This window comes from Macrobrachium rosenbergii, chromosome 12, assembly GCF_040412425.1.
Source record: "Macrobrachium rosenbergii isolate ZJJX-2024 chromosome 12, ASM4041242v1, whole genome shotgun sequence".
Lineage (NCBI taxonomy): Eukaryota > Metazoa > Arthropoda > Malacostraca > Decapoda > Palaemonidae > Macrobrachium > Macrobrachium rosenbergii.
In genome coordinates, this window is record NC_089752.1 from 51139480 (window position 1) to 51164174 (window position 24695).

General features: G+C 40.6%; 1 protein-coding gene across 1 annotated transcript in view; it reads right to left on the reverse strand.

The window, feature by feature from the left end:
• The window catches only part of LOC136844011 (uncharacterized), a 117046-nt gene that overhangs the window by 15056 nt on the left and 77295 nt on the right, over positions 1–24695 (reverse strand). Inside the window, exons 9-11 of the mRNA XM_067113021.1 lie at positions 17112–17246; positions 16624–16818; positions 2573–2722 (exon numbers count right to left, since the gene is read on the reverse strand). Coding sequence (XP_066969122.1) covers positions 2573–2722; positions 16624–16818; positions 17112–17246 — 480 coding nt within the window. The remainder of the gene's footprint in view (positions 1–2572; positions 2723–16623; positions 16819–17111; positions 17247–24695) is intronic.

Consider the following 24695-nt stretch of genomic DNA (forward strand, 5'->3'; position numbering starts at 1 on the left):
ACCAACTAAAGCCCATTTAGGCATAACAAAGCATGTTCTAAAGTATATAAAGGGAACACCTGATTTCAGTTTAAAATTTAATAAGTCAAATGAACAATTAAAATTGATTGGTTATTGTGATTCTGATTGGGCGAACTCTGACGATAGACTGGTATTTCTGGTTGCGGAATTTTATGAATAATGATGGTGGATTAATTCTTTTGAAGAGCAAAAAGCAAGGGTTTGCATTATCCACATGTGAGGTTTGAATATATGCCAAACACTCATATGCAATGCATGAAGCCAACTTTTAAGAAATTTGTATTCTGACATGACAGGTTATAAGAAGGATGTATAACTTTGTATGTTGATAATCAAAGATTCTTTTGTTTTGGCTGAAAATCTGTACATCATCAACGGTCAAAGCACATAGAAGTAAGATATCACTTTATAAGGTCAGAGTGGCAGGAATTGTTATTAAACTTTTCATGTTCCTTCAAAGAGCAAACATTGCTGATCTGTTTTACCAAACCCTCTCTAGAAGTAAGAGGAGAAATTTAAAGGTTATCAGAGGTGACTTCTAAGTTTAATCGAGGATATCAGAATATATGTTAAAAAAGAAAAGGTAAACTTAAGTTCACTCATTTGTTGATGCACTTTGTTTCTAGTGCAGATGTGTAAAAACCAGTGGTGAAAATAAAACCCCCTCTGGGTCTTTGCAACTGAAACCATGCATGTTATTTAAATCCCCACACATCTCATTTATCACCACAAACATGTCCTATGATCAAACATTACCCAAACTAAAAAAAATAACCTAGCTTACCACTAGCGACCCTTTTTATTTTTAATTTGGAGTGACGGCTTACTGGTTACCCAATTATCACTATTATTAATCAGAAGATGAACCCTATTCATAGGGAACAAGTCCAAAGGGGCCATTGACTTGAAATTCAAGTTTCCAAAGATTATGGTGTTCATTTGAGAGAAATAACAGAGGCTAATATGAAATACAGAAAGAAAAGATCAGTTATTAGAGAAGAAAAAATGAGCATACTAACAACGACCATCTGTAATTGACCTTTTAATTACCAGACTCAGTGTGTCATATTCAGATTATTATGATTATAAAGCACACATTCGCAGAATATATGAATTTAGGAGAAATCATCAACGATATTCTTAGCAAATAATTGCATAAACAAACCCACAAAAACTCTAAACTCCAACAACATGCAATCAGCCATGTTGGGATTTTAACCTCTGATGCACTAGTTCTGAGTCACAAGACGGTGTTGGACTTAAGATAATCTGGCCTGAAGGACAAAACCAACAAGCATCAAAAAGAGGGTCTACCAAAATTCAGTTGGGTTTCTTTTTAGTTTTATTACAAAATTAAATACTCTAAATTTAAAAAACACATACAAAATTAAATACTCTAAATTTTAAAAACACATCAAATCAAAAGGAAATAACCCTGTTGATAAAAGGTTTCAATACACTGAACTAACATACCACGAGGTCTAAAACAGTGCACATATCGAACAAAAGAAAATTTCACTTAACCCAAGAAAAACTCACAACATCGACCTGAAAAAAGCTACAATTTCACACTAATCTTACATCTGAATAATCAAACAATACTTTAGATGAATTTTAACTATGCCAAACCATGGATGGCGAAAATACATAGGGATTACATAAGAACACTATATGGACTCTCTATAGACAATGTCTGCTTTTGGCTGAGGAAAGCGAAATAGGTATGAGACTTTTACCTGTGGTTTGCTTCTCGTGGTACCCCCGGAAAAAAGACAGAGAGCGCACCCTTACATGGTCTCATGTTACCTCATATTGCTACTCAAATTCTTTACAATGGTTACTTTGTTCAAAATCAATCTTTATTTATCAAAAGGAGAGTTTCATTAGTATCCACGATACTGTCTATGTAAGCATCTCGGCCACCTGCTTGCCATGTCTTCTCGCTAATCCTGAATGTTGTGAAAGATTGTCGCGAAAAAAAGGATCCAATTTTTTTTATGACATACTCCACACCAGAATTTCTGGCCGAAAGGGACAGCAATAGGAAGTTTAGGCAGGTTAGGCTCAAGGGTCTGAGGTTCGTTGCGGCCTATGCTATATTGCAGTGCTGTAATAGAAGGCAGCTCACAACACGAGATACACTACTCAAACACAAGAGTAATCACCCTCAGAAACTTACTGACAACAAAGGGGTTCATCACATCACACTTAACATGTGGGTATAATGCAAATATACCTGTGTGCCACTCGTGTCGGCAGCACGAGGGCGACGATACTGACAAAATTAATTTAAAATAATTTCCTAACTCTTCAAATCCTCTCCACAATCATCTCACGCTCCACAAAGTCTTATCTTTGGGTTTACATTACACTTCATTATTCTTAATCCATTTCTGCATTCCAAGTCTTTGGGCTACCGCTGCCCTTCTTTTTGGTCTCGCTAGCTCACTTTTTATAGAGTCTAACTGTTCAGCACGATCACTACATTGTTCTGTCTCACCCTGTCCGAGTTCATGTTTCTCTCGAGAACCAACACTTTCTCATCACTCACTTTCCACACTCTGTTCAGTGTCCTCATTCCAACTCACTTCATCGATTCGTTCATCAGCTGTCTCTCTGTCACTTTCTTCATCCTTGTCATTGTCGTATACATTTATCTCAAGTGGAATAGTGTGCTCTACAGCTCGCAGACTTTCTTCTCCTTCGTAGAGCACTTTGACTGACCTTATGATGCCATGGTCATCGGGGTAGGTTGCTACAATTCTACCCAGCGGCCAATAACTTCATTTCCTTTGGTCGAGTCTAACCAACACAATCTCTCCAGTGGCTAGTGTTGTTTTAGCTTCCAGTCAGAAGTCATATCTTTGCTGCAGTGAGCTCAAGCACTCCATCTGCCATCAATGTGGAAAGATTTGCAGGGTGTCGGTGAGGCAGAAATACTGATGCCACATCTGCTTCATCGTTAATGTATGATACATATCTTCATGCGGCACAACAGGAAGCAATAAATGGATCATGGACCCTCGGATTAGATGGGAGGGAGTAAGAGTTTCATCCTGGTGGTTATCGCCCATATACATAAGAAGTCTGTTATTCACTACCGCTTCTGCTTCTTTGATTATCGTATGGACCTGTTCTTCGTCGAAGATTTTGCGCCTCAATGATACTTCTAGGATGCGTTTCACAACCCCGATCAGACATTCGAAAAAACTTCCTTTCCAAGGAGCTCGCGGAGTCTGAAAGGTCCACTGAATCCTACGCTTAGGCAGGAACTGTTGAGTGTTGTCTTTGTCGTACATGTCCCGTAGGAATGTACCGGCAGAGCGGAAGGTCTGATGGTTATCACTTTAGATGCTACAGGGCGTCCCATGTGTTGCAAAAAACTTTCTCAACATCAAAATAAATGTGGCAGAGTCAAGTGTTGAACAATAATCTAAATAGACGGCGCGGTTGCTCATACAGGTGGCTAGCAAGACGTAGCCTATTCCCCCTTCCACCTGGAGGGGACTGGTGTGGTCATTGCCAATACTGACGAATGGGCATGACATCTGTGTTCATGGATAGGGGCGGCGGCAGAGTGTGGACGCAAGAGAGTGGGGGTTGAACGGATGCAAGCTTGCATCTCTACTACTTTTCTTTGCCGACATCTCAGCCCTGACACCAATTTCCAGGCGAAAAATAGCCATTAGCAAGTTCACACCACAGTGCATGTTTAGGTGTGTAAAGAGACCTTGACGCAGTCTTTCGGGCGCACATGTGTGTGCATCATCCATCGGAGTAAACAGAGACAAAAGCAAGGCATACGTTTTCTCTCTCAAGGAACGCAACTTCTACCATAACATTTCCATCTGTTTCCTCCCTAACCACTGTTGTCTCTGATTTATATACAAATCACCACTTCTTGCATTTGCCATGCAAACATTCCAATCATGTACCCACAATGTTCCACCAAATCTTCTGTATCAAACTGTATGTATGGTTCTGTTTAGAAGACGCCATCGTCTGCCATTTCATATATTATGCTACTGCACTGTATTCATTAATCTGTCTTGAATCTCATGCAACCATCCATAAAATTTCCTGGCCTTCCATTGATATATGTTTTATCATTGTACATTTATTATGTCTCTCACAATCACCATCTGTTTGTCTGTCACCAAACACAAATGTCTGAAACATTACCCATTTTGCCCTGTCTGTGTGTAGAAACTACTTTGCAGCTTGCACCAGCCAATAACAACTTCGAAGGTTCTGCACATTCATTCAATAAGGAACCACCAGTAAACCAGACAACACCCAGCCAGTATGTCACTCAATAAGATCCTTACACTGGTGACCCTGGAGTGACCAACAAAGGAGCCGAAGGCAGATGTCCAACCCAAGACCCACGTGCCAACAAACCCTTCGACGCCTCCCCGACTCACCTTCCCGTCGTTCCCAAGTTCTCAGTAGATTTCCGACCTTCCGAGATGACCCACCCCACCACAGGAACCCTGGATGCCTCCTGCAGGCAGGCTGCCACCGCCCCCGAACTTGTACCGGACGCCCAAGCCCTTCGCACCCATTCCAATTGTCAGCAAGATGATTTCCACATCGGGGCCTTGCTTGGTGGGGGAGTATTGTAAGAGACCACATCGCAGTCTTTTGGGCGCACGTGTGTGTGCGTCATCCATCGGAGGAAACAAGACAAAAGCAAGAGCATCCCATTTTCTCTCTCTCAAGGAACACAACTTACCATACAATATTTCCGTCTGTTTCTCCTAACCATTTTGTATCGATTTATGCAACAATCACCACCTACTTGCATTGCCATGCAAGCATTCCAATCATACTCATAATGTGGCAGAATTTAAAAACACAAAAACAGTACACAACACTCACCCCTGATCCTCGGTTGCTTGAAGATGGAGTAAAGGGTATGTCCACAGTCAACACAGCTTTAAAACCACACAAACAAAATGTTGGAAACAAAAAAAGAAGATAGACTATATACACAACAAGAACAGTTACACTAACAAGAAAAACCAACAACTCTCAAAAAGCACACAAAAAACTGTCCAGGACCCAATGACTGACTAGTACTCGCTCTGACTCAAGACTCACTCAAAAACCGAAAAATCTTTCATATTCCAGACAGACAGCGCCGTAAACAACCAACGACCTCATCCCTCTTCCAACAACCGAAGCACCTCCACTTACGACAATATACATCGCTCTCTCTCTCTCTCTCCCAAACGTTGGGAAATGCTAAAAGACAAACAAATTTATTCATCCCTCTATAATAATGTTCCACCAAATCTTCTGTATCAAACTATATTGCATGTTTCTGTTTCAGAAGACGCCAAACGTCTCACCACTTCACATATATTATGCTACTGCATTGTATTCATTAATCTGTCTCAGATCTTTACAACTGTCCATATTTGAATTTCTCGACCTTTCCATTGATATATGTTTTACCATTGAACGTTTATTTTGTCTCAAGCAATCGCCATCTGTTTATCTGTCAAACAGATGTCCAAAACATTATCCCTGTTTTGCCCTGTCTGTGTGCAAAAACTTCTTTTGTGGCTCGCACCAGTCAACAACAACTTCGAAGATTCTGGCCATTCATTCAGTGAGGAACCACCAATAAACCAAACAACACCCAGTCAGTATGTCACTCTATACCATCTCCCATGTGTAGGTGTTCTTGGGTATGGTTAGCTAAATTTCCCTTTGTGGGCAGTAATATTAAATGATCCCTATTTTCTTGAGCATTCTTTATTCTATTTCCAAAGTATATTACACCATCAATTAAAACCAATCCTAACTGGTTAATGAAATTAGTGATATTACTGGGCACTTTAGATCCATTCTCTAAACAACTACAAACTGAAAGCAAATAATACCGTTGCTCCAAACAAGCAAGTTTAAAAAATGCACTATCTTTACTTTTTATGAATTTCAACACATATTTCATTACATCTGGCAAAACACTAAATTCGACATAGGCCAGAGTTCAGCAGGTTCAGCCATGGCAATTTCTTCATGTAGCTCAGGGAGGGCTGCAACGACTTGTGTGTTAACCTGGCTGCCTGACGCTTCGTCAAGACTCTGTGGCGAATCGGCAGGACCTTCACAATGAAGAAATTGGGGTCCTTGGTGCCACAACTGACTGGCTGTCAGCTCTTTTAAAGTAGTCCCGCACAACAAGATGTTAGCAGGATTGTGTTTGGTTGGCACATACTTCAGCATCATCCCATACTCCTGTAGACTAGAGTTAGCCTCTCCTACCTTGTTGGCTATAAACATTCTTATTCTCCTCTTTGCTCTTTATCCAAGCTATAACAACCTTACTTTCGGTCCAAATTACAACTGTATTGACTTTTAACAAACCCTTCATATTTCTAGCCTACCTAATTCCTAACAACAAGGCTAACAGTTCCAATTTAGGCATAGTCAATCTTAGCTGTTTCCTAGGGGTTACTCTCATTTTACTAGTCAGCAGGTTAGTTTCCCTTTACTTTCCCTGGCATTATGTTGCCCCATAAGCCTTACTTGAAGCATCAGTAAGACATGAATTTTTTGACTCAAACAAAAATTCCTCTCTTAAACTTTAACTTATGCTTTTGACAAATTCTTCTTCTAAGATTTTAATAAAGCGTCTTTCTGTTTTTTTGTGTCCAGAACATCATCCCATCTCTATTCCTTCATCCCACAGTTTCTGAAGAACAATTTCCCTCGAAAACGTATTGGACTTGTCAACCCCAACGGATCAAAATTCGAGACCAACAAAGAAAGGATCCTATGTTTCATGGGAACCCAGTCGTCTGACAACTCCTTAATCCCCTTGAAAGGTTTCAGGCTCATTTGATCACCATTTCTATCCCATAATATTCCTAACCCAGAAAGCTCAGCTGGTTCCTCGACTCCCACCCGTTGATCAAAGGCTAAGCTATTACTCTCCCACCCACTCAATGGCATGTTAGCTTCATCCGTAAGTTGTTTAACTGTCACATAATTATCCCACATTTCTCACTCAGTAGCAAAAGTGGCAATGTAGTTGTCAACATAAAATGACTTGACTAACTCTTCCTTCGCGGCTCCCCGAAAGTGGGTCTGAAGGACCTGTTGGAGGAGACAGACTTGTGGTGATCCCAAATACCACGACCCTGAAAGCAAAGGTAGCTGACCATGACGACACCGTGTACCACAGGAATCGAGCATACTTGGTATCCTGTGGATTCGGTTGGGTTTCTTTTTAGTTCTATTACAAAATTAAATACTCTAAATTTAACAAACACATCAAATCATAAGGAAATAACTGTTGATGAAAGGTTTCAACTAACGGACCACGAGGTCTAAAACAAAGAGCACAAATCGAACAAAAGAAAATTTCACTTAACCCGAGAAAAACTCACAACATCGACCTGAAAAAGCTACAATCTCACACAAACCTTACATCTGAATAATCAAACATTACTTTAGATGAACTTTGACTATGCCAAACCACGGATGGCGAAAATACACAGAGATTACATAACAACACGATATGGACTCTCTATAGATAATGTTGGCTTTTGGCCGAGGAGAGCGAGATGGGTAATGAGACTTACCTGTGGTTTTGCTTCCTGTGGTGGAAAAGACAGAGTGTGCACCCTGGTCGGTCTCCGTTACCTCGTATTTGCTACTCAAATTCTTTACATTGTTACTTTGTTCAAAACCAATCTTTATTTATCAAATGGAGAGTTTCATTAGTATTCGTGATACTGTTTATGTAAGCAATCTTGATGTCAAGAAGTTTTCTTCAGTATTTTCATAGAAAGGGGAACCACAGTCTCGGCTTTCGTTTGCTACTACTTTCTCACTAATCCTGAACGTTGAGAAGGATTGTCACGAAAAAAAGTGGATCCAAATGGTATTTTTGCATGCTTTCAAACGACGCGCTTGGAAAAGTATTACAATCTCAGTCTAACTTTCGATCATTACTATGAATACCACTACCATAAGACATTCAGGGTTTATGAATCCTGCATGACTCATGTCATGCATGTACACAAAGGTGTATATATATATATATATATATATAGTTATATATATATATATATATATATATATATATATATATATATATATATATATATATATAAATAAGAAATACAGAAAAAATGAGATCAGTTTTTAGAAAAGAAAAAATAAATTAACAAATGAACAAACGAAAGGATAAAACTGTAAGTAAACTATAAAATTACAAGAAATGCTTTAGGGTAGTAATGCGTTGCATCTTCGCTTGAACTTTTGAGGTTCTAATTGAAAAACATCCTCACGGAGATTATTCCGCAATCCGACTGTGTGTGGAAAATAGGACTCGACAGCGAGACGCATTTATTGCATATTGGCGCTGCTGCTCAGCAAAGCATTTCCAATAAAAATAAAAATCAAATTCACCAGAATACCGTCAAATTTACCAAAAAGACGACATTCAACTCGTTTAGGAATTGCAAGAGTAACTGTACATATTCACCATATATAACGGCTTATTCTCCTTCAAGACAGTGATGTACAGTAAGACCCATTGCACAATGGCTCATATTTTGTACTGGAGAATCACAAGGTTGATTGAAGGAACATACTGAAACATTAACCATCAAAATTCAGTTTTATTAACACCTAAAGTTGTCACTGCAGTAGAGGGGACCGGATCCAAGGGTAACAGTAGTTATCGAGGAACTCGCCGTGGAATCACTGAAGACTTGCGAAGTGAAGAAACAATATTCATCACCGGGGGATTGTGGTCTCTTACTTCTAGCCAACCCGTTTCTTAACAATTCTATGAAGTTCTGAAGTAAATTTCTCTTAAAAATCCAGTCTCCACCAGAGGAACTGTTGCACAAAAATCCCTTTTCCATGAGAATCTGATGACCTCTGACGACTTCCTTGATTCCTTGGGGCTTCGAGGAAAGTTCTGTGCTTTAGGCGGGAACTAGAAAAGACAGCAGAGGTGGGGTATCCAGTCTACTAGTTTGTTTGAATTGCCAGGATTTCGTACGCTTGATTCTGATTCGTTCAGTTCTAATGGAATGAGTTTATCAGTAACCTGACCTTTAATTACAACTAAAGCGTCTATTATCACATCCTACACCAAAATCTTATACTCTGCTTACGATAATTTGCCTCTAATAGGTTCTCCAGCAATAATGACATCCTTGACATTATGGGATTTTTAACAGTATAGCTATTCAGAATATTTTTCTTGCAATAGGTGAAGACAACTCACTCTATTTCGTATAATTTTCAACAAAGGCATTTGGTTTGTTATGGTATTCATAGACTACAAACACATTTCAAATCCATTGGGCACCAACCAGTCTTTGGCTATACAAAGGATGCCCAGGCATTAGCATCTTCGGGATTTCATATCATCACCCTCAAAAGCCTTGTGCACATCCGCTTCTCGTGAAATATCCTACAAATCCATTAGTGTCACTGCGTGAAAATATGGAAGTACTGACTAAGCAAATTCTGACCCATTTATATCCATCTAAGTTATTATAAATTCCCCACTGTATGAGCCACTTTGAAAGCGTATATGACAGTCAAATTCCAAAGATAATACGGGATGAAGATATGTAGAGAGGGAAGAGAAAATCTGGAGGTACTTTTTTTTATGACTCCATCTCTGTTAAGAGTGATTTAGAACACTGCAAAATAAATGAGTGAGAAGAAAGTGCTCAGGACAGCTGACCCTGAATGCAAAGGGTTAGAGAAGGATGTGGTGCTAGTGAGGAAAGGTTTAGGAAATAAGAAGAAAGAAGAAAGTAGGAAAGTACAACTCCTTAAAGTATTCTAATGGGGAAACAGCAAATTGTAGGCAGAAAATTTTTGAGAAATGCAACATGCAAACTGGTAATGCCATGAACAGGGACAACAGATGACTCATGAGGAGTATGACGACAATTTGTCAGTTTTTGCAATGAAGTGGCCTTCACGTTTCTCTTCAATAATTAGTGTGTGGGTTTCTTTCTGTCTGCATACCTTATATTTCCAACTCCTTGGCCTTTCATGCACTACTCTCAGGCTGCCAAACAGAAGTGTGTGCGTGTGCACGGTCCAGTTTTTTTCAAGTTACGAGAGTACGTACTACTGAATTTATTTTACAGTTTTGGAATGACTGCATTCGATTAAATTTCTTATGTATTTTGATAAACTAGTTGAAAAATAAAGCATTTACCACAGACACCCACTTTCATTAAACCATGGACTGATACATACTAACAATTAACAATACAGGCTACGAATGCAAAAAAGAACCTGCGAATTTGACAGCTATTTATTGTGAAAATCTAGTGTGGTGACATTTTCATGAATACATAAATTTAAGATATGGAAATATATTTCAACAGAATATATATATATATATATATATATATATATATATATATATATATATATATATATATATATATATATATATATATATATATATATTCATGCTTATATTTAGATAGACTCAATGACAGCCAGTTTTAGAGTGAACTTTTAATGATGCCAATTTATTAGGCTAAAAGCGCACGTCCGCGCGTAGGTTTGACAGAGATGTGTGTATTCAGGTTTTAAAAATATTCTTTTAGGGTCTACGTTTATGATATCCCAGTCATAGCTCGAAATTCAAAAACTCGGGTCTTTTACACTAAAGTTTACGTAAGATCGACAGCTAACACTATATACCAATAATTCAAATGATTTTCTTAGATTATTACACTTCATAATCGTTTTACAAAAATGATAAAGCCTTTTTACCTGTATACAACAAAGCCTTTTACCTACGTATACCATTGCTTGACAAAGATAATATCGTTTTGTAACATACAAAATGTTCATTATCTGCCATATCTACCTACCATCTCTGACTTGACATGGAAATGAACTCTCTCATTTTAATCAGAGTATATTTAACACAAACAGTCATGTCTTAATAATAAGTATATGGTAATAGACAACATACATAATGAAATATACCTATCAGTTATCGTTATTATCATTGCTTCTAATAATCTAAGTAATATTCTTGGTTCTTATCTTTCTCATTACTTACAGAATTTTTATAAAAGGTGTTCTTTAGGACATAAAGAAAACTGTAATCATGGTGACGAAACTGAATCCCGTGAAAAAAAAAACCTGATTCAATAGATCTTCTGCCTTTATCCTGGTACTAAATAGGCATAAAAATGGTCCTAAAGCATTGTCTGGAACAAAAGTAAATCTAAGGATTGATGAGACTATGTTAACCTTGAACTCATGGCCTAGGCAAGGCATGCAAATGGTAACATGTTTATGACAAAATGGCTAAATAGCGACATTAAATATGAGTTTTGCAATATCTGACAACTTGACATATTACAATCGCGCCCTGTAGACACCGAAAAAATACCAATTACACTGAAGAAATAAAGAAAAGAGAGATGTAGCCTACACTATTTTTGATATCACATGCGAATCTGGACCATAATCGTTATTGGACGTTGGAAAGGTCATGAATCCCAAAACAGTAGTTGGGAAGCAAATGAAGCAAATTCTCATACATGGTCTTAGGTTACCTTTAATCTTGAATAATATTGATTTTCACTTAAGCTAATGACCCAGAATTGAACACTAAACATGGCAAAAATGAGAAGTGGATTCAGACTCACTTTCTTACATATCACCAAATGGAACTGTATTTGCTGGTAATAAGCCATCTTACTTGCTTTACTTATTTTCTCATAATGCAATTGTGATGTCACACTAACATTTTGGAGGTCTGTGTTTTTATAGCAATATCTCAAAACAACCAGAACATCCAAATTAACATAACATAACTTCTAGCTATTGGATATATATTGCTTAAGGTGCACCAGCCTTAGGATTGCATTGTGTTTACCTTTCAACTACTCATGGAACAGTGAAAATCACTCTAATATGTCCGAAATTGCTTGCAACACCCTATTTATGTTTTATGGATTAAAGGCATTTTATTATTACAATCATATTAAGTATTCCTTCCTGCAATCTTCTGTTTATAGCCTAAGACAATGAAACAGAGAGCAGTCCTTCCCCTGGATCCTTGATGCTTGTCTGTTCGTCAATATACTGACGCGTGCATGTCTGGCGACTCCAAGTGCACTCACTTTGGGAATGTTTACCCACCTTACCCAGTCAGGGCAAGCTAGGTCTGGGTAAGAAGAGAAGTGAGCAGTGTGCGGGTCAATGGGCCTTAAGGAGGCGTCAACCAACATGCTTTCCCTGGTTTCCTTATGAAGAAGAAGTATGAAGGCCATGACGACACGAACAGGCGTAAAAATGCAAAGAGGCCAGCCAGAGTCATCCCTTCGACCATCGGGGTGTAAACTGGAGGACTGCGGAATCCCATAAATGTGGCAATGAAACAGATGCTGCTGGCCTGCAAGAGGGAAGGAATATGAGTTTGTTATGGAGATGTGTACTACCACCAAGATCAAGCAATACCTAAAAAGGTAATTATAGCAATGTCCAAATAGTTCATAAAAACAATAACTAACCCAATGAAAGCATTATTTAAGTAGTAGATTCTAATGCTGTACAGGATGGATTGTTATTTTATGAAAGGCCAAATCAAATAACCACAACAGGAATGCAGTTAGAAAAGTATCTGATCTGAAAACGTAAATATCAATTTTGCTTTTATTACAGCATAAAATTCAACAAAAACTCTGGATTTACTTTAGTCAGTGCTTATACATATAAGAAATCCATAACCAAAGTACTGAGGCGAATAAAAGGGGGAAATATTCATTGTTGAGAATGAAAGATAAGTTAGAGCTCCTAGAACAACTGCTGCCTGGGAAATCACCAAGCAGACAACGGGATCCAACTTCAAGGGTTTGGTCTCTTCTGCAATATCGTCACTTAAAATACAGTAAGCAGCCATTACTGCAAGGTACGCTCATTATGCTGTAGGACATAATTGAAACACTTTCTTCTCCCTAGTTTATCGATTGGGATGCTTGCAAAAGCGCCAGCCACAAGCTGTAACAAATCAGATCATGAGGGCTACATGGAGTCTCATGGGTGAATTATCAAGATATCTTTTTATTGAATGGAAAGTTGCCTTATTACAATTCTTAGAAGAGAAAAAATTTGTTTTGGAGAAGCATCTTGTGTAGATTTAAGTGTGCTGTGATGTGTTTTAGGTATCCACCTGCACAGATGAAACTAACAAACTATGCTGTTGTCAATGAAGTGACCACTCATGAATATCCTCGCAGTAACCAGAAACACCAACGTAATACTGAATAAAGATATACTGCAGCATACTAGTCAGATACGTAAGGTATATGTTGCCCTAGACGACAATCATCTTCTAAAAATTTTCTCTTCCCCTCTCAGGTACCTGAGAGGTATGTTTCCTGATCAATGTAGTAACCAGCATTTTTTTATGTGAATAATTTATTCAGAAATCGGCAAGTTCCTCTCGATAGATCCTGACGATTGAAATTAAGTGTATAATACTCTTGGTCTAAGGGTATCATGACAGTTGGACAGGCGGTTAATATTCCGAAACGGACGTAATAGTAATCAGTTTAAGCTGAGTAATTGCATTTTTGTTGTACTGCTGCAGTATCAATTAACCTTTTCTGATACCGACATTTTCTCAAACTTTGAGATTCACTCAGCTTCTGTAGGAAGCTCCATAAACCTGTTTCCCTGGGTTTCCAGGTCCCCAGAATCTGCTGGGACTTCAGAGAGAACTTCGGGTTCCAGGTCAGGCAGGGGAGCCCTTTTGTGATGCTCCCCAAGGAAGCACAGAGACCACTGCTCTAAAGAAAGTGTCTTCCTGGGAAGATGATGACGTATCTTTACGTCACTAGACTATGAAAACATTAATTGTATTTTCACTGATTCATACTGTATATCCATGTCATTCCGTTAGCAAATTACAGCCTAGAATAAATTAGAAGTTTAGATATGAAATGATAATTTTGAAAACATATTTCAGAGCAGTCAAACCTAAAGAATGGAAAATCACAAAAATTTAGGAAAACACGATATGATCCATTTGTATTTCAGTTAAGTTATGAGCACAAGTGATTAGAACGTAAGCACTTTTAGACATTATGTTAAATTATAAGTATAACCTGCTAATGACAGAAGTGCGATCTTATAGACATTTATGTCTGTTGACTTATGAAGTAAAAATGCTTATTTAACATATGACATTCACATATGCTTCTGTTTATCCTTTTCATTGATCCTTATAGACAAGCTAACATGTCAAGTGTTCATTTGTTAAAACGCCCTTTGTCTAATTTTAATGGATCTCTAGGTAGATGTATCTTTCACATGTTTGTTCATGACCCTCTACTAAAGTTCTTAGACCAGTCCATTACTTCTGACATTTCTAAGGAATCCTTGGTCAAAAACCAAAACACAAGTGTCAGACAGGATGCATTTAGGGTATCTCCTCTTCAGCTGTGGCTTCCTTTGGATGGACCAAATGCCTCCAGAATAAAACTTTTCCTTCTGTTTAATAAAAAGTATTATGACTGGCAGAGGTAGTAGACAGGCACTAAGGAAACTAACCTATGGGGTTCCTCATATATATGACTATCTTGTCTGCTTCCCAATGTATTGCGGCAGAAAGAGAGTAAAGACCTGGAAGTTCTTATAGACCTCAGGTACCCTCTCAACCACTGGCTCAAGTACTCCAAGGCCCTGGTTCACTTGTCTGCATTGTGGCCTGGAATCCTGCCCAGCCTGGGCCTTTGTCTCGATTCTACAACCTTCATCCCAATTGCTACCAACCTCACCATAACAAAAAAAAAAAAAAAAATTAATTAATTACCCGGAACCTTACTTAGCCTGGTTGCTATCTCTTGGTTCTCCAGAAACCACTCAATTTACTGCCACCTACCAGTAAAGAGTTTACCTGGAATCTTGCTCAGCCTGGAGTCTTTCTCTTGGTTTGTCAGCTTTCATTCCATTGACTTTGGAACTGTCCCATGCCCACGTCCCCCACCACAAGAAAAAAATTATTTGGGATCCTGCTGAGCACAGAGTTTCTCTTGGTTCTCTAGACTTCATTCCATTTATACTAGCATCCCCACAAAGAGTTTACCTGGAATCTTATTCAGCCTTGAGTTTTTCTCTTGGTTCTCAAGTTCTCCAGCCTTTATTCCCTTAACTTCCCCATTCTTCTTTTCTTCATCCCCACCATTATCCCCAAGCTAAGGGGTCAGGTGCCTTGATGAGTCTTCTCCAACTATTTCTACCGAAATCAGCTTTCTCTGCTAAACTCCTTCCTTCACTTTTTCACGCCATTTGATCCTTTGACTCCCACGTGACCTTTTACCCCTAACAAGTTCTACCCAAGTCCTCTGCACTCCTTGCTTCTCACTCATTCCTACCGCACGCCCAAACGATCTCAGTCTTGACTGTCTTATCATATCAGTAATATTTACGACTCTGGTCGTTCTGATATCTTAAATTTCTAGTCTCTCATGCAGTGAGATCCCTGTCATCTACCTCAGTATCCTCACTCAAGCTTCTATTCCTTTTCCTTCTTAAAGCCCCTGTTTCTAAACTATGCATCATCACTGATCTGGTTAAGGCACCACAGATTTTTTTTTTTCTAGTTCATTCGGCATTCTTTTATCAACCATTACCCCTGCCACCTTCCCCCATTTCACCCTGGTGTGGGGTATGAGAATACTACCACTACAGTCTGGTATCATGAAACGCAACTAAAAGAACAACTGCTACCTTGCAGATAGACTTTTTGGTTAAAGGCTAGGCCCACTGCCGATAATGGTGGTTAACAATTGCAAGGGCATGCAGTTGTAAAAACCTTAGCCAAATCTTTGAACCTTAACTTTCCTAACCTACTCCACAAAGTTTACCTGGAATCCTCCCAAATCAACCTGTCTGTTTTGGACTGGTAAATGATTCATCTTTTGCTTGGTAACTATGTTTACCGGTGTGATAACAAACTTTCTGAAGATCTGAAGAAAATGGTCTGTAGAGAGCAGGAAGATATAGTTGCAATACCCAAGTCCCCTATACTCAGCAACTTCCCTTAAGTTTCTGGGACATCAAATTCAGGGGTTTGGCATGTGAACCACATTCACCACGATATATTTTCAAATCCAGTGACGATCAGAGCATTTTTCACTTGTGACTCTTATATTGTGCTAAAGTTCCTATAATCAGGTTCCTATTGACGTTAAATAATGCTCAATAGCTGATTTAGATTAGAAAGAGTAAGTACAGCAGTTGCCGAGTCAAAATACAATAATCTAGAATGCTATTTGCCTAGACTGACGACCAAATTTAGGTGTAAAATTAGTTGGTGTATTCCTCTGAGGTATGTCTCAAGTTCAAGTGACTACTTCTTTTTCAACAAGCGACAGAATTGGGACCTGGAAGCAAAATGGGTCTGTTTGATTTAAGGCTCTCAGTCCAGGTGAGATTTTGTTATTCTGTAAAATGATCCTCGGTTCTGAGGACAGCATTCAAAACAACTACAACAACTGGTAAGCTCCTGTCGTTTGTGTCTCCTAGGAGAGTTCTTGGTTGGTTTTCCTTAGGTCTTTCAACCAGACAAACCTGTAAAATGCATTATGACGAATAAGATGCAGACTCTAGCTAGATATATGAGTGGTTCACGAGTGACCAGTTCCCTCCAGGGTGAACGATTGTCTTCGGTTACTTTATTCATGTTTTTGTAGACTTGGACTTCAGCCTCGATGTCTATATATTTATATAGTCTGACCAGTGCTTTGAGAGCATCCTCCTCTCGACCTGAAAGTTGTCAGTTAAAAACAGGAGATTACTTATAACAACCAAGGATCAGTTAGAAATAAAACGACCATATTTCATAGCCATTTTAGGAAAGGTACGAAACAACACAATAATGCAAATGTTACGGTAGTAGGTTAATACAATTACATGGAAATCATAAAAATGACGTTCAGTTTTGTGTAAATGCATAGTTAATTTAGAATATATATACCACGGATTCTCAATGAGCCTTTGTAAAGATGTCTCTACTACTATTTCTATAATATTTACTCCTCATATGCTAAGTAATTTACCTTGGACGATTAAGACACTCGGACCTTCAGGTAACCAGGGCAGAGACAGAAGAAATACAACTGGGAAAATCATCAGTAACAGACCAACAGTATAGTACCTGAAGGCGTAGCCAAGAGCCATTGTCACCACCTGACCTGGAGGGTTAGAAAAAGGACTCTGAGATGGAAGAAGTGCCTCAAGATTACCGTTAGCAATGGTAATGAGCAAAGCTTTCTGAAGCACAGGTGGTCATAACACCTTTCTTCATGTTGGTCGTGAATGGTAAAGAAAAAGCCACGACACAAAACAAAGTTTAAGTGAATAAAAATAAAATAGGAGCTTTCTACCTTCACTAGGATCCTCTTCAGTAAAGCTGAAGAGGACCTTAGTGAAGATCGAAAGCTCCTGTTTATATTTATTCACTTAAACTTGATTTAATACAGTGGCTTCTTCTTAAAAGTTTGTACATATTATACGTAATGTGTCATCTAACAGGGACTGCTTTGGAAATATTTCAAGAACTGGTTTAATGGTATGGGGTCTTAATTTTTTTTAGATAGATAAGTAGATAACCTTGCTATATTCAAGAAAATATTTCTTAATGACTTAAGAAATTTACTTTTCCAATAAATTTATTGCTGTTATATCTTGTTTTTCCTGACGCTCTCCCATGATACAGACATGCTGTGAAACAATTTAAATTTGTGCCTTCAAACCAGGAAAATCAAACAATTCTCTTGGCAGTTGGTCTATATCAATGCCAAATCTTAATGTATAAATACACGACATCCTAGTACCGATGCAAATTCATTTGAAAGGAAAAACAAACTTTTTCATGTAATGGTTGAAGGTTCCTTTTTCAAACATAACACAAAATAAAATGAGGACACAACACTTCATTCTGATCCTAATTAGGCTTTATATTGTTCAGTATCAGCTGTCATTGGTGACATCTTTGCATTACTCACGGCAATAAGAGAGAAAAATGTTGCTCTTCATTTTTTTTTGTTTTGTTTCTTACATGTTCCGTAGTTCCCTCTGACTTAACAAGCCCAGCATAATTTATAAGAAAAAGTCACTGATTCCTATACTTGTATGTTTTATTATATAACAGGTCATTTACAAGAATGTTGATTAATTTTGTATTTACAGCACAGAGCGTTTCAAAGAGTAGGTTCACAGGGCAAAACAAATTATACATAATCAAACAGGAGATAAAAAGATAATACTAATTTGAGTCAGTTGATAACAGTCCTGAGATTAACGCAACTGCACTATTGTCTGATGAGAACAATTGAAAATAAAGGGATTTTGACAAAGGGAAAAATCTATTTCTGGGGGAAGACCTGTGTCACCTGGTGAAATATCCATTCAGCACATATTTCTAGGTAAATTCAATGCTAAATATACCAGAGAAAAGCTAAATGCAAAGCTGGGGTTACTACCCCCAGTGCGAGCTCCATAAAATGGAGTCATGTATATGAAAGGGTGAGTTTGTCACTACCAAAGGCCTCCGCCCTGTAGACATTCCCAATCTCAAAAAAGTCCCTTGAGCAAGGTGCCGCAAACCCGCACCGCCGCCCTGACTGTCAACAAACCAGCCGCCATTGGCATTCCATGTTAGCACCCCCCATCCAAGCATGGTATTTTATCTAGGGGGGGAAAAGAAAGATTAGAGGTGGGTCACCAAGTGACACAGGTCTTCCCCCAGAAATAGATTTTTCCCTTTGTCAAAATCCCTTTTCTGGGCTCCGACCTGTGTCAGCCGGCGAAATAATAACAGAGAATTAAATATACCAGCTTGGTGAAGATTAAATGAAACTACTGTAATGGAAAGAAATAAAACTATTAGTCCAAGTGAGACTTTAATTACCCAAGACGAAGCCATGTAAGGACATAAGAACAGTAAGATGTGGAAACCATGTCCCACAGTAAACATGAAAAACATAACATTAAAACATAATTAAACTATACTTAAATGCTAACAAAAGGGGACAAGGACAATATGTAACATGGTCAGGAGACAGGCTGTGAAGCATGCCTGACCCACAGGAGACGGTAAAGGGAATAAATGAGGCAGGTAGGTGGGAGAAAGAGTGACAGAAAAGAATGAAATATATAGTACAATCATTCAGAGGGAGGAACAATGCTTCCTGCCGCCACTGTGGGAAATTTTAGAGCCTCTAGGGGATTTTCATCTAGTGGCGTTTGAAAACCAAAGGTGATTTCAACCGTGTATATTTCTTGAGATCCTCAAAATTCATATGATGGAAAAATTAGTGGAGGTGGCCACTGCCCTAATATCATGAACTTTTGGAACTGAGTCTGGGTTAGCTTGTTTAATAAAATACAAAATCTGTTGTCTGATGGCCTTCAAGAAATAGTTCCTCCACCTTCCCTCACAAAAAAAGAGGGCCGGAGTTATATTAGAGGTTCTGTATAAGTAGGCCTTTAAAGTAAAGACTGGGCATAATGATAGGTCTTGTGGAAGGGGGATAACCTTCCAGGGGGACCATCTATCTCGAGGATCTTCGTTCTTAGCGAGAAATTTAAGGTGTGGGGCTAGCAGAACTTCTCCTGACGGGAGGAAATCAACATGGTTCGGCTCTCTAGATAGAGCAGACAGCTCAGAAATTCTAGCACCTGAAGCTAAACTAATTAAGAATAAGGTCTTCCTTAGCAGGTTTAAGAATGAACAATTCTGATTATCAATTTCTGATGCTAATTTAAGAACGTCATTTAAGAACCCGGAAACCGTGTGTGGACGGGTTACTGGTCTCAAGCGAGCGCATGCTCTAGGGATTGAAGAAAAATAAGAATCTGTTAAGTTAATATTAAAACCATGTAAAAATATCTTTCTCAAAGCTGATTTGGCTGTAGTAATGGTGCTAGAGAGGCAAGACCTTTTCGAATAATGACCTAAGAATGAGATTGCTAGAAGGTTCGTGGTCATTACTGTTTACTTCAGATTCTTTCAAGAAGAGTGCTAATTTCTTGACTGCTGAGTCATATTGTCTGGAGTGTAGATTCTTTTTGTCTGATTCTAAAATAGAGTATTAACTGGATCAATATTAGCATCTTTCTGAGCGCAAACTTTCATGAAATCCATAAAGCTAGGGCATTTTGTACTCTTGAGGAAGCTGACACAGTCCAAGTTTGTACTATTTGTGTCAATTTTGGTTTGGGGATCTGTATGCATGAAGCTTCAGTTCTAGAAGAAGAGAAAACCAGTTGCTCTTTGGCCAGTTGGGTGCTACTAGAGCCACCTGGCCTTTGAATGTCCTGAGCTTGTGCAGGACTTTCATTAACAGGTTTACTGGAGGAGGGAACAGATAGATCCTCCGCCACTTGTTCCAATCTATCGACAATGCATCTGTGGAGTGAGCCAGAGGGTCCAGGTTGGGAGCCACATAACAAGGAAGTTTGTGGTTGCATTCTGTTGCGAAGAGATCTACTTCGAGACCTGGGACCTGACTGCAAATCCACTCGAATGATGTTTTGTCCAGGGACCATTCCGACTCCAGCGGAGTTGTCCTGGATAGGGAATCTGCAATGACATTCCGAACTCCTGCCAGATGAGTAGCTGACAGATGCCACCGATGCTTGTTTGCTAGGGAGAATATTGCTATCATCACCTGGTTGATCCGGCTCGACTTGGAACCTCCCCTGTTTAAAAAATGCACCACTACTGCGCTGTCCAATACCAGTCTGATATGGATTAGTCTGGTTGGGCGCAGCTTCTTTAAGGTTAGAAAAACTGCCATTGCTTCCAGAACATTGATATGGAACTGGCGGAATATAGTGGACCATGTTCCCTGCATTTTCTTGTGTTGAGAGTATCCTCCCCACCCGCTTAGAGAAGCATCGGTGTGAATCACTAATGCCGGAGGGGGAAACTGGAGTGGTACTGACTTTGATAAGCTCTTGACTGTTGTCCAGGGCTGGAGTCGCTTCCTCAGAATTGGCGGAATTAGAGACACCTTGTCTCTGAACCTGATGTTGGCACGCCTCCGCCATACCCTGTTTATATCTTTCAGTTTGGTTTCAGAAGTAGATCCGTTACTGAAGCAAACTGAAGAGAACCTAAGACTCTTTCTTGCGCACGGGAAGCTTTCTTGTTCGTGAGGAACTGTCTGGTTGCTTTGGCTATTTCTCTCCGTTTGGCAGGCGGAAGATAGTTTGTGAGAACGTAGGTCCCACTGGATCCCCAACCACTGAAAGCAGCTCTCCAGAACTAGGCAGGATTTCTCCTTGTTTATTTGGAAGCCTAGAGATTCCAGAAAACCGATTACTATGGCTGTTGCTTTCCGGCATTCGCTGGCTGGGTGCCCAAATGATCCAATCGTCCAGGTATGCGGCCAGCATGATCCCTTTGAGACCGTAGTTGTTGGACTACCCGTATTCGCCAGTTTGGTGAAAATTCTGGGGCTATGTTGAGACCGAATGGCATGACTCTGAACGAGTATGCTTGCTTTCCCAGTCTGAACCCCAGATAAGGAGAGAACCTTCTCACAATCGGGATGTGATAATAAGCGCCTGAAAGATCTATAGAGGTGGTTACAGCTCCACGGGTAATAGGGTCCGAACCTGCGAGATTGTAAGCATGCGAAATTTGTCGCATTGAATGTAAGAATTTAGACGAGACAAGTCTAGGATTATTCTTTGTTGACTGGAACCTTTCTTTGGAACACTGAACAGTCTGCCCTGAAACTTCAAATGTCTCGCTTTTTTCATTGCCCTCTTTTTGTAATAGATCCTTCACAAAGTCCTTTAGGACTTGGATAGTGATTGATGGAACCTGACTAGGGGAGGAGGGCCTCTGTTCCAACTCACCCCAAGCCTTTGGAGACTATGCTGTGGGCCCATGGACTGAAGGTCCATTGGTCCCGAAAATGATATAACCTCCCACCTACCTGAGAGATCTCTCACTGGGGCGGGAGATGGTCTGCCTCTCTGCTACCTCTGCCTCTTCCTCTGGAGGAGGAGGCGGGACGCCGACCTACCTCTAAAGAAGTCTCTGGCTCTGTTCCCCTGGCATTTTGGTTAATTGCCCGAAATGCACCTTTGGCTTTCATATGAGGCATTGAAAGCCGGGGATGAAATATATGTAAGCAAACGAGGGGAATGATGAGCTGGTTGAACCAGCACGTACTGAGGTTGAGGCTGGGTTGAGAGGTTGAAGGCTGACCAGCTGGGGAGACCTGGAAGCAGCCTGCAGGGCAGGAGCCTCTTGAACTTTTTGAACCTCTTCCCAGGTTTGGGATGAGGTCCGGCGGACTCCGTCAGCTTCCGTTTGAAGGGGAGACCCCAACGGGAGCGGAGACTTTGGTTAGCCCTGGTTGCTTCCGCCAGGACCGCGTCGACCTCTTCCTGGGGGAAGAGATTAGCTCCCCAGATGGAGCTCTTCATGAGCCTATTGGGCTCGTGCCGGATAGAAGCTGCCGAAAAGATATGTTTCCGGCAGTTCATTCGAGCTGTGATAAAGTCATGAAAGTCCTGCTGAAATCCTGCTAGGAGGGATTTAGTCAGGACCTGGAATAGGGCGTCCTCATTGTAGACAACCGAAGTTGCCTCAGCCAGAGTCAATGAGTTTAAGGACCTGCTCAGCCTGCCCTTTGTTCGCTTCGCCTTCAGGAGCGAATCCTGGATCTTCGGGAGTTGCTCACTGAAGAGGGAAGAAGCGCAGTCGGGGTCAAGTCTTGTCACTGTAAAAGGTGGCCGAGCTCCCTTCCAAAACTCGGAATCTCCGGGAAGACCAAAGAGGTGGGATCTGTCTCCCGGAGTTGAGGAAGGGCTTACCCTCCATGCTCGTCTGACTGGTGAGCAGGGCTACCTTCGTCGTGCATGGGGTAGGGATAGTCTCCCAAAGAGAACATCGTGAACGCATGCCTTTGGCTGGGTAAGTTTTGTGTTCTCCGCCTGCCACTCCGCAAAGCAGGCGCAACAGGGTGGACTGTGCCTGATCCCTCGGGATGATTACAGTCTCCTTTGGGACCTTATCCCGACCTAATCCAGGCCTCCTCAGTAAGCCTGGCATAACCTGGGTATGGGGCAGCAGTTGGGAGGGAAGAACTCTATTCTTCCAGCCTGCGGGTGCCCAGGCCCTTCTATAGTAAGGGTACCTTCATGCTGCGGAGCATGAAGAGCCAGGTGCCAGGGTTTCCCTTATCAAAGGGAGGAAGACCTGGAAGCGCCGGAACAGCCAAGGTTTGTTGCGCGCCACCATGCTCACAAGATAAACCCAGAGATCAAGGTCTCATGGGTTTTCACCTTCTGTGTTAGGGACAGCACGGATGCGTTGGAAGTAGACAATTGGGAGGAGAGTTCTGATAGTTTATCATCAACCCTCTTGTCTAACTTCTGCATAAGAAGCTCCGCAAAAGCTTCAGCATCAAAGGAAGGAGGAGGGGGACTCTCCTTACTTTGTTTAGACCGTGCTCCCTTACCAGAGGAGGAGGCCTTGCTCATAGACGGCACGGGGCTAGGAGCCCGTGACGTCTTCGAGGGAGCCCCGGAGCGGACCTTCTTGGTTTTGAGGGTCTTTGTTAAGGTCTTAGTTTTCACCGTTTTAACCTTAGGGACGGTAGACCTTGAACCGAAATCCATAAGGTAAGAGGATTTCCCAAACCTCTGAAGGAAGAAGTAGAAGAAGAAGGAGAACTAAAGAGAAGATCATCTGCTTCACTTACCCCCCTACCTGCTTGGTGATCCGGGTCTACACTCATCGGTTCGAGGTTGATGTTTAGCACAGCAACCTCCTCAGCAACCTCTCCGCAAACGGCCACTTCTTCCTGGGAGGGTTGTGTCATCTCCCGGATCCCAGCGATCAAGGGGCAGCTATCTTCCCCGAGACCGGACGCTGAGACCCAGGCGCCGGGGGTAGAGGATGCTACAAATCCTTGGGAGAGGACCAAGGCTTCCCTGACCCAACGTTCCTCCCAAAGCCGCTGACCCAGGTCTTGGTCAGCAACGGAGGAGTCGCGAGCTGCGGTCAATCTGAAAGAAGATGATTGTCAGGTAACTGAGCCTCCAACTCCCATAAAATTATCCACAAAAGACGGAAACTCAAGAAAGAACAATGAACCGGAAACCTATAGCTTACCGGCATTCATCTAACACTGTTCATACAGAGCGTAGCACACTTCACATCCATCGGGTGCCAGACAGATCAGGTCCCCGACATGAACTGGCGCAGTCGAGTGGGACTGCACACCCGTGCCCACAAGCCTGTTCAGGACCGCCGTACACCCCTGCTCGACAACGCACCATCTGTAAGTGGACAGATGATACATGAGTATGTCTTAATAATAGTTACGCCAGAGTAGGGTGCCGGAAAATAAGAGCTACTCGTACGATTAATAAAGACCACGGAGTTAATGCAAAAGTCCAGGTCAGGCCCTGCCAGGAAATCCCGGGTGAAAGGGTGGGGTATAAATATACATATATTATGCTAAAACAATAGGGATGGTCCATGGACTAAGTCCGGAGAAACTAGAGGCCTTCTGAGAACATGCGTCAAAAACTAAATAGTTAACTGATAAACAATCAAATGAATGGTTAACTTTAGTCAATATATAAAATGAATAAACATATTGCACTTGGTG